At 42.9% G+C, this 11,127-nt stretch overlaps 1 protein-coding gene across 1 annotated transcript; it reads right to left on the minus strand.

Moving 5' to 3' along the window:
* Positions 1–5,638: 5,638 nt before the first annotated feature.
* RWDD2A (RWD domain containing 2A) lies at positions 5,639–11,073 on the minus strand. The gene is made up of 3 exons (XM_070418170.1): positions 11,010–11,073; positions 9,744–9,976; positions 5,639–8,787 (listed from the first exon to the last, which is right to left on the minus strand). Exons 2-3 carry the CDS (start codon positions 9,945–9,947, stop codon positions 8,110–8,112), a joined length of 882 nt encoding a protein of 293 aa, XP_070274271.1. The 5' UTR covers positions 9,948–9,976; positions 11,010–11,073; the 3' UTR covers positions 5,639–8,109.
* Between the last annotated feature and the right edge of the window lie 54 nt (positions 11,074–11,127).

Consider the following 11,127-nt stretch of genomic DNA (forward strand, 5'->3'; position numbering starts at 1 on the left):
GTTGAATGCCACCTGCAGCTCCTACCTGCTGCTCCCGCTCATCCCAGCCCCACTGAACATGCTGTAGGCTCGCGCCCAATCAGTCCCAATTGGGAGAGGCTCATGCTGCCGCAGCAATGCTCACCGGCCATGAGCCCTGCATCTGGTGCCCTCCCAAGGGGAGTGGTCTGCAGGATCAGGACAAAACTGGCTCTCTGACATCCCCCGAGGGGTCCCAGATTGCAAGAGGGCACAGGCCAGGCTGAGGGACCCCACCAATGCACGATCGGGGCCGGGCAGGGACTGACCAGCCAGGAAGGGATGCGGAAGGTTGGCCAGCTGGGGAGGGACCGCAGGAGGGCTCCAGGGCGTATTCAGCCCATCTTGCTCAGTCCCAATCTGCCAGACCCCAGGAGCAAGCTAACCTACCAGTCAGAGCGTCTGCCCCCTGGTGGTCAGTGCACGTCATAGCGAGCGGTTGAGTGGCCTTAGCATATCATTAGCATATTACACTTTGATTGGTTAAACAGTCGACGGTCACTGGACAACTGGAAACTTAACATATTAGGCTTTTTTTATATAGGATGGGCTCTGTGTTTTTGTTTGTTTTTTGTTTAGATTCCACATGTAAGTTTATTTCACTTAACATAATGCCCCTGAGGTCTATTCATGTTGTCGCAAATAGCAACATTTCACTTTTTTTTATGGCTCAATAATATTCATATATACCACATTTCCTTTATTCACCCATTGTTGGCCATGTCTTGCCTATTGTAAATAATGCTGCAATGAACATGGAACCCATATATTTGTAGGAATTAGTGGTTTCATTCCTGGATCATATGGTAGTTCTATATTTTTTTTCAGGACTTCCATAATAGTTGCACCAATTTACATTCCCACTGACAACTGACAGTACACAAGGGTTCGCTTTTCTCCACATCTTCACCAATACTTATTTCTTGTCATTTTGATAATATCTGTTCTGACAGGTGTGAGGTGATAACTCATTGTGGTTTTAATTTGCATTTCCCTGATTATTAGTGATGTTGAGCATGTTTTTATGTACACAATGGACATCTACATCTTCTTTTGAATAATATTCAGATCCTCTGCCTTTTTTTGTTGTTTTTAACCCTCACCTGAGGATATTTTTTCCATTGATTTTTTTAGAGAGAGTGGAAGGGAAGAAGGGAAGCAGGGAGGAAGGAATAAGAAGAGAGAGAGAGATGTGAGAGAGAGACATCGATTGGTTACCTCCCACATGTGCTCTGATCAAGGACAGGGATTGAACTTGCAACCCAGGTACATGCCCTTTACCAGGAATCAAACCCATGACCTTTTGTTGCATGATCAATGCTCTAACCACTGGGTACACCATGTAGGGATTCTCAGATTTTTAATCAGATTTTTTGGTATTATTGAGTTGTATGAGTTCTTTATATATTTTGGATATTAGTCCCTTATCAGATACATGATTTCAAATATTTTCATCCATTGAGTAGGTTGCCTTTTTCATTTTATTGAGGGTTGCCTTTGTTGTGTAGAGCTTTTTAGTTAATGTAATGTAATCCCACTTGTTTATTTGTGCTTTTGTTGCCTTTGTTCTTGGTGTCAAATTCAAGAAATGATCACCAAGATCAATGTCAAGGTGTTTACTGCCTATGTTTTTTTCTAGGAGTTTTATTGTCTCAGGTGTTTCATTCATGCTTTAATCCATTTTGAGTTCATTTTTGTGTAGTGGTCCAGTGTATCCAACGCCATTTACTGTAGAGACTGCCCTTGCCTCATTGTATATTTTTGGCTCCTTTGTCATAAATTAATGTGTGGGTTTATTTCTGAATCTCTATTCTGTTTCATCTATATATATAAAAGCCTAAGCGACCAGCCAACCAGCCAGTAGCTATGACATGCACTGACCACCAGGGGGCAGATGCTCAATGCAGGAGCTGCTGAGCTGCAATGACTTGGCAGCTGTGGTTCTAGGGTGACACACCCGTAACCAGAGAGGAGGGAGCCCAATTCTGTGGTGCATCACCCAAGAACCGCCCTCTTGCAATCCAGGATCCCTTGGGGGATGTCAGAGAGCCAGTTGCAGCCCTATCCCCTCAGGCCAGGCCGAGTGACCCCACCAGTGCACGAATCTGTGCACGGGGCCTCTAGTTCATATATGTGTCTGTTTTTATGCCATACTGTTTTGATTGCTGTAGCTTTGTAATATAGTTTGAAATCAGGGTGTGTGATGCCTCCAGCTTTATTCTTTCTCAAGTTTGCTTTGGCTATTTGGGGTCTTTTGTGGTTCTATACAAATTTTAGAATTGTTTGTTCTATTTCTGTGAAAAATGTTATTAGAATTTTGATAGGGACTGCATTGGATCTGTAAATTGCTTTGGGTATTATGGACATTTTAACAATATTAATTCTTCCAGTTGATGAGCATATAATATCTTTAAATTTATTTGTATCTTCAATTTCTTTCATCAGTGTCTTATAATTTTCATTGTATAGGTGTTTCACCTCCTTAGGTCAATTTATTCCTAGGTATTTTATTCTTTTCGATGTAATTATAAATGAGATACTTTTCTTAATTTCTCTTTCTTATAGTTAATTATTAGTGTATAGAAAGGCAATAGATCTTTGAATATTAATGTTGTATCTTACAACTTTACTGAATATGTTTATTAGGTCAGACAGTATTTTGGTAGCCTTTAGAATTTTCTGTATATATCATGTCATCTCAAATAGAGGCAGTTTTATTTCTTCCTTTCCAATTTGGATGTTTTATTTTTTTCTTGCCTAATTGTTCTGGCTAAAACTTTAAATCCTATGTTGAATAAAAGTGGCAAGAGTGGGCATCCTTGTTTTGTTTCTGACCTTAGAGGAAAGCTTTCAGCTTTTTATCATTGAGTATGGTTTTAGCTGTCTGCTCGTCATATATGCCTTTTATTATGTTATGTTCCCTCTGTACATAATTTGTTGAGTTTTTTTTAAAATCACAAATGGATGTTGAATTTTGTTAAATGCTTTTTTTTCTGCATCTATTGAGACAATCATGATTTTTATCCTTCATTTTGTTAATGTGGTATATCATATTGGTTGATTTGCTGCTATTGAACAATCCTTGCATCCCAGGAAGAAGTCTCATTTAATCATGGTGTATGACCTTTCAATGTATTGTTGAGTTTGGTATGCTAATATTTGTTGAGGACGTGAAAAGCATTTTAATGACTTTTCTCTGTAAGCCGGGGAGCTTGTGGGAAATGCTAGGTTAAAATGGGCTCCTTATTTCAATAGAGATGTCAGAATCTTGTGGTCGATAGAGCTTAATAGCAAGGCTTTGCAGCTATTAACAACTGGAGACAAATTGGAAACAATAATAGGAGATCTACTATACTCAAAATAGTTTACAGAAATCTTTGCTGGTAGCCAATAAATCATAGGACCCCATGTCCTGAAATTTTGTTGAAAAATTTAACAATTAGGACAGCACAAGTGCTGACCAAGAAAAATGGATGCCAGTATACAACTGATAACAGCCAAACCAGTGTATATTAGCTGAATATCAGCATGGCTTAGGTCTAAATATGTGGGCAACCCACATAGGTCTACTTGATATGTATAACAATAGCAGAAAAGCCTTACTACCACCACCAAGATTGAGTTCCGAGGCCCTCATCAAATTGCCAATCACAGGTATGAATGAAAGATCTCGAAAGTGAAGAACTCTGTAATGTAAGTGTTTCCAACATCTTCCCTTGCGGCTCCATTTTCAGGTTAACACCAAGAACATCACTAGGCCTTTTGGAAATCATCTGGCCACAGTCTGAACAAATACAAATTTCTGGAGTCTATGAAACCTTTTTGGTCTATGGGACAAAGTGCATGCTATAGGAATATATCCATCGTCTATTTATTTTTCCAGTGAAGAATTAGAATTGATGTCTTCATCATGTATGGCAGTATCCCCATAGTGCAGTGGTTCTCAACCTTCCTAATGCCGCGACCCTTTAATACAGTTCCTCATGTTGTAATGACCCCCAACCATAAAATTATTTTCGTTGCTACTTCATAACTAATTTTGCTACTGTTATGAATCGTAATGTAAATATCTGATATGCAGTATGTATTTTCATTGTTACAAATTGAACATAATTAAAGCATAGTGATTAATCACAAAATCAATATGTAATTATATATGTGTTTTCCGATGGTCTTAGGCGACCCCTGTGAAAGGGTCATTCGACCCCCAAAGGGGTCGCGACCCACTGGTTGAGAACCGCTGCCATAGTGGATCCCTGATATATAAGAAAGGCCTATTCTGGCAGGAAGTACCATATGCTTTACAGGGATAAATTTCACCATCAAAAGCTTTACAATAAGCAAGGGTGCGATTCTTACCACATCTAGAATTAGCATGATCTTTGGCATGTGCAAAAGACAGATGGACCTTTAAGAATGACAGCTGCGCCCAGCCGGTGTGGTTCAGTAGTTGAGCATCAACTTATGAACCAGGTCACGGTTCGATTCCCAGTCAGGGCTCCATACCCAGTTGGGGGAAGGGTGCAGGAGGCAGGCAATCAATGATTCTCTCTTATCATTGATGTTTCTATCTCTCCCTCTTTCTTCCTCTCTGAAATCAATAAAATGTGTATATTTATAAAAAACAAAAATAAAAGCTATTAAAAAAAGGATGACAGCTGCTGCGAGACAATTTCTTTCTTGGAGCAAATCAGTAGGTAGATGTTCATTTGTCTACTGCTTTTTTGTTTGTTTCTCCTTTATTCCAGTAAGCAGAGGGCCCCGAAGCAGTTTGTGCTATCAACAAGCAACATTATATATTGCCTTTTGTCAAGGTTTCATTAACTCTCTGAGACTGTCCCAAAGTATAGTCCTTGTTACCAGACCTTGATCATCTTACCATTGTATGGTGCACAAGCTGGTCTAACACATTGGTGATGCTGTGCTCACAGGACCTGAGCTAATGGGTAGATTAATCCAGAGAAAGCACAAGAGCCTCAGCCAAGTTTGTGGAGGTCCAGTGTCTGGTGCGTGTTGGAATGTCCCCTCCAAATTGTAAACTTTGTTCCACCAATGACTAAGGAGGAGCCTCAGTGTTTGTTGGGCTTCTTTGAATTTTGTGTCCACTACTCAAACCCATTTATGGGTGGTCCACATGCTTCTAGCTTTAACTGGTCGAAGGAAAAGAAAGGCCTCTCCCTCTGCTCCTGGCTGCAGTGCCTTCTGAAGGGAGATAGAATGGGCTCAGTTTTGAGGCTGATCAGAATTCTGTATTAAACCAGGATTTTTGAGCAAACCATGCTTGCCCTCTTCAGAAAGTACCTATTCTTTCAACTTACCACGGGGCTACTTGAGGTAAAAGCAAATGAAAGAAAACCGTGAAGACCTCAGATAGGCTCCCTCGGGGCCTTCTCAAGTTCTCAGAAGGGATGGGTGGCATGTAAGCTGTCATACCTGGAAACAAGCTCACAGACAATGTATTTGTAATTTAATATGGGGATGTGTCAGGGTCCTTTAAGTCACCTGGCCCACTCCTCAGTCCCTTATACACGTATCCTCAGCACTTGGCCTGACATATAGTAGACCAAAAAGGAACAAAAAGCAAATAATATCCTTGGAGAAATATTGATTTAATCAGTTTTTAAAAAGACACTGCAACATTTATAATGAGCATTCTTTCCATTAAAAAATATAAGGTATGTATACAGTATCAGGATTCTTGTTACAAACAATAGAGACTGGTTCTTTCAAGAAAAAAAGGACATTGGATAGCTCAAAGGAGGTGTTAACCAAGCATTCAGTAGGTCAGAAATGAGGGTGGCGCTATGGATTTAAGCAGCGAGAGATCAAAGCTTCCTTTATAGGAAGTTTCCAATGAGCGTCTTGGTTTCATTCATTTCTCCCAAATCATTTAGAGAAGGGGCAGTTCCCCAAAGAGCGAGCTTTCTGTCCAGGAAATAGGAGGCACTGTTATCTGTAACCAGTGGATTGCTGCACACACACAGAGCTCACCTGGATCCAAAGTCCCTATGTAAGAAGTGAGACCTCTGTTGAGAAGTAGCTGCTGGTGTGTGTGTGTGGGTGGGGTCGAGGGGGGGTGGGGGGAGGCGGCGGGGTGCTATGTGCTTTTATCAAGCTGACTAAACAAAACCAGCAGTCTACTGTACATAGACAGCTGAGCTTTGAATGTTCATATATGTATTTTTTTCTATGAAACCTATATTCCCATAATTTATGTTGATTATTAGTGCTTCTGATAGGAATAAAGTATTGTCACATGCTCATATTGGGCATGTAAAAGTTGGCTCTGAAAAATTACCATCAGAAATAGCTACAGAAGCAGGAAAGGTTTCATAAGCTAGAATTTATTCCTTTGAGTTCTGTTTTTGTTTCATATTTTGGTTCTTTAAGCTTGTTTGTCACTACTTTTGCCAATTTAATCAGAAAAATTGCTGAGTGGTTTGGGCATATATTAGGTGCTTGGTACATATTGTCTCATTTCGAAGGAAGAAAATTAATGGAGTTATATCTCTTTGGAGTCTAAAAACGTGTGAATGCTAATTATACTTATTGATGGTTTGGGGGAGATTGTATGGGATATGCTACATGAAGTTGTTTTCAGTCCATGTAAGCCTTATTTCTTCCCTTAGTTTATAAGAAAAGCATGAGGCTCCAGTCTGAATCCCAGCTACATCCCAGGCTAGGACAGGTAAGCTGACGATCTTGCAAGGCAGGCCCAGGGCAGAGCCTCCTAGGTGTGCCCTGAAACTCATTCTGAGCTAAGAGCATTGGTAGAACAGAGTGGACCCAGTTCCAAGGCTTCAAGGTCAGGAGACTCAGCTTGGTGCCTGGTCAGTCTATTCCGTTTGTCCTCACCCTGGCCCAAGGACATGTGTCTACATCTTAGACATGGAGTGTACAAACAGAATGAGCTGTTATCAAAATGCCTGTAAGCCCCTCAGCACATGCAGCAGTGATTGGCATCTAACAACGTATGGCAATACGGGGAGTGAGGCATTCCCCCCCAAGTTTCTAAATCTCAGCATCCAGCTTTGGCCATCCTGAGGGGACTGTGGTCTCAGTGGGGTGCTTGGGACCCAGCAGGAGAATGAAATGCTCCTTGAGAAAGGCAGAGACCATGGAAAGCAGAGGCAGTTCAGGGTACCCTTTAACACAGAGACTCCCAGAAATTCTTGGGAGGGGCAGATACTTTGTAATGAAAAAGTTTGGCAAGTGCCAATTTAAAAGGAGTTATTGAAATAAACTCTCATTTTGAAAAAGGCTGGTGAAGTTTGGAATTTTCAGGAGAGATGACAATGACTTACCACCAAAATGTAGAGCTCAATTTTTCCCCAGAAAGGTAATGGTCCACAGGCATCCACACTGGTCCTCTCAACACACTGGCCCTGACACATGGGCACAGATGGCCAGTGGGCATCACCTGGTGAACACTTTGTAGACAAGAAATCATATCTTTTTTTGTGGCTAAGAACTGAACTAAGAATATTGTATCGTTCTCTTTAGTATCATTAATCAACTGATGCAAACAGCCAAACAGCACATGTCCTCTTCATTACTCTTGAGACTTCTGATTCCTCTGCCATTACAGATAGGCTCCAGTTTTACTGAAAGAAAAATCTCAAAATCGGGGGTTTAAAATAAAGTAAGAAATGTAGTAAACATGCTCTGTCTTTGTTCTCATTTTAAACCTGATTTAGAATTCATCCCTAATAATGAAAGAAAGTGTGGTGTGCCATCTGGATACTAGCATCGCGAAAGGGAGAGATGTTATTCTTATTTGTGAATTCAAAGCTGCAGTTGGACTATTGACATTAACTATGGGCTTTGGACTCCTCTTTAATCAAATCAGCTTCCCCAGTTAAATTGACTGTTTTTATTAAGTTACAATTAAATAGCTTCCAGTTAATACAAGAACATGGACATAACATCACAAGTGCACTGCTGTCAAGTTAAAAGGCCTGTGTAAAAATTCTGCAGCCAGGTTATTCACAGGGACACTAAACAGCCACCAGCCTGTTTATTTTGGTTTTATTAACAGAGATACTGACTTGGTGAGATTACAAGCATAGGCCTTTTAATATTAATAGCTTCCTAGGAATCTGAATTTTTGCTTTCAATGCCAAATAATATCTGGAAAACATGCTCACTTTTGTGTTTTTTTAGAAATTCTAAGAACTGGCCCAGATTCATGTGATAGTCATTCCTTAATCCGTAGTCACCATGGGCCTCAAGGAGTAATTCTTCAAAAGAATGGAAGAGTCTCAGATCCTCCCCATTTCCTTCGGTTTCGATACTTTCAGCATGCTTACAGGAAATGTGTTTCCAATTGGGATACCTGATCGTGTGCCAGAACTCCTCACAGTGCTCTTTGAAGCCTTCCACACAGATTATACCAGGCTTTCCTGTCATACAAAATCCAGTCACATCTAACCTTTTCCCAGCATCCAAAATCTTCTTCCTTAGGTCCTGCTGATATATGTGATGGCTGTAGATCCACATTCGGAGAAATATGTTCTTGACCGGCTTTGCTTGTATAGATGGTTCATAAACAAGCTTTCTGTTCAGGAAATAGGAGGCACCGTGGTCCTGTAACCACTGGATTGCTGCACACACACAGAGCTCACCTGGGTCAAAAGTCCCTATGTAAGAAGTGAGACCTCTGTTGAGAAGTAGCTGCTGTTGTCTGTCAAGCTCAGAAGACCGTCCAAACAGCTGCAATGCTACATAGGGATAGCTGTGAGGCATGGTTACTTGCAAATCAATTTTCACCTTAAAATGGAAATCAAAGATTTAAATACCATAAAATCACCTAAGCTAGTTTATCAGTAGCAACTGCAAGATTTTATGAAGTATAACAATTATTGCTACTATTGGCATCTGTGTGCCAGACACTGTACTAAGTACTTTACACTATTCCTTCCATTTATACATTCATTTATCCCAGTATTTATCAAACACCTAAGCATGTGCCAGGTACTCTGCTAGAATAAAGAAGCGAAGACACCATTTCTACCCTGGTGAAGTCTAGAGCCTAGTGAAGGAGACAGACATTAAACAAATAATTATGCATAGCAAGTATTGAATTTCAGTGGTGAGAAGCATTACCATGGAAGAGTACAGGGACCCAATGAAATGCGTAAACAGGGGGAGTGAATCCAGTCTGGGGAACCAAGACATCTCCTTGGGGGAATGACAAAGGATGAGCAGGAAATAGAAGAGTGGCTCTCAAGTGCCTGGTCTACTTATTACCTGTGCTATGCTAATGCTGGAGATAAGTGGGTCAGAAGAAGAAGGTAAATTCATTTTTAGTGTTTAGATTTCTATCTATTTGCTTTCTGTGTTAAAGTACCACCAAAGAAACAGCCATTCACCCCTTAAAAGCCAGTTTTGCTAAAGGCCACATTTATATTTGTGAAAATCACATATGTACAAGAGAACCTATACTCTAATAGTTGGATTGGTAAAAAACTGGATGACTGAGCAGAAGAATAATGGTAGTGAAATGCTTTTTTAATAACAAAACAATACTAGGTATATTTGTTAAAAGGTGTGTATGTTCGTGTAAAATTCAGGATGTTTACTGAAGACAATTTACAGGGCACCGGTATTTTATGTATTTTGCTTTCAAACAAGGAATGGAAATATCCTGTAATATCTTGTTTGTTTCTTCAAACTGAAAGCTCATGTTACAAGTGTTTCCAATAAAAACAACTCAAGGCACTTACCTTTGGCTCCTCAATCTGGAGTGTAATCACAAATTCAATTTTTGGTGGCAGCGCCTCCCTTGTGCCTTCCAGGTATCTTTTTATAGTCGTCAGCGCGTTTACATCTTCCAGTTTCACTTCTCCTTGGTTGGGAAACATAGACAACAGCATTTCCATCTCCAGCAGCTGGAGCTGCAGGCACTCTTGGACTGAAGCGGAGGACATGTTGCCTAGAAATCAACCTGCCAGGAAAACTGGAGAGGCCCAGGGACACTGGGTTTGTCAGTCCGCAGTGCCCAGCGAAATCTCCCCACGTTCCCTTTGCGTGGGAGCAGTTCTGCAGGAACACTGGACACTGAGAGCTGGGGGCACACACCGGGACACTTACACTTTTCTGCTTTACCTCCTGGATCCAAAATCTAGCATGTAAGCATACCCAAGGCACTTCCTTAGAATTCAGATTCCCGGCCCGCCCCCTCCCCCCCAACCCCCGCTTCCGATCTGGATCCGGGGATGTGAACTTCCAACAAGTGTTCCCAATTATTCTGTTGCACGTGGTTGGCAAACACCTGCGGATGCACAGCAAGCCTGGATTGGGGGGAAGGCAAGGGGCCCAGCGGGAATCCTCCCAGGTCCCCGGCGTGGGCGGAGCTGGACTCTGCGGGCAGGGAGCCCCGCAGTGCCTGCGGGGGTAGGGGGGGGCGGGAGCGGGGGCGAGCTTTGGTTCCCTGGCTCTGGGGTCTCGTGGGCCCAGCCGCCCCCAACGTCAGAAGTCATCCCTCCGCCTCAGCGCCCAGGGTCCCTCCCAGGTGGTCCTTTCCGCCTCTCCCGAGAGCCAGCCGGCCCGGGGCGGCGTCAGAGAGCTCTGGACGATTTGGACCATTTGCCTCTGCCCCGAGAGGTCTAAGTTGAGCGAAGGGGGGAATGGGAGGGGGGAATCCTACAGTTACATAAATAAAATGAGGTTTAGTGTCAACCTGGGTGGAGACGGGGCGGAGGCCCAAGAAGGCTTCCCGGAATCCAGAGGTTTGGGAGATGAACCCCGAGCATGGAGAAGCGGTGCGGGATATCAGGTGCCTGTCCCTGGGACCGAGGCCACCTTGTCAGAGGCTCAAATCGGCGCTGGCATCCCCCATCCGGACCCTAGGATTCCCAGCTTCCCACAGACACGGGATCTACACCCCCCCAGACCCAAATTTGGAGGCGGGGCTGGGTATGTTCTGGCCGCAGTGCTCGGACGGCTCGCCACCCTCGGCTGCAAACCCCGGGCCCCCGCGGAGGCCTCACCCTTCCTGGTCATTCAGGGGACTCGGCCCCCAGCCCGCTCCGACCTCGGATCCGCAGTTCCTGCAGGCGCCGGCAGCGCGCGGGCGGCGGGGCGGGGCCAGCGAACCCTCCCCCGCCG

This window comes from Myotis yumanensis, unplaced genomic scaffold (genome assembly GCF_028538775.1).
Source record: "Myotis yumanensis isolate MYYU_CA2020_CCGP unplaced genomic scaffold, mMyoYum1.0.hap1 SCAF_6, whole genome shotgun sequence".
Lineage (NCBI taxonomy): Eukaryota > Metazoa > Chordata > Mammalia > Chiroptera > Vespertilionidae > Myotis > Myotis yumanensis.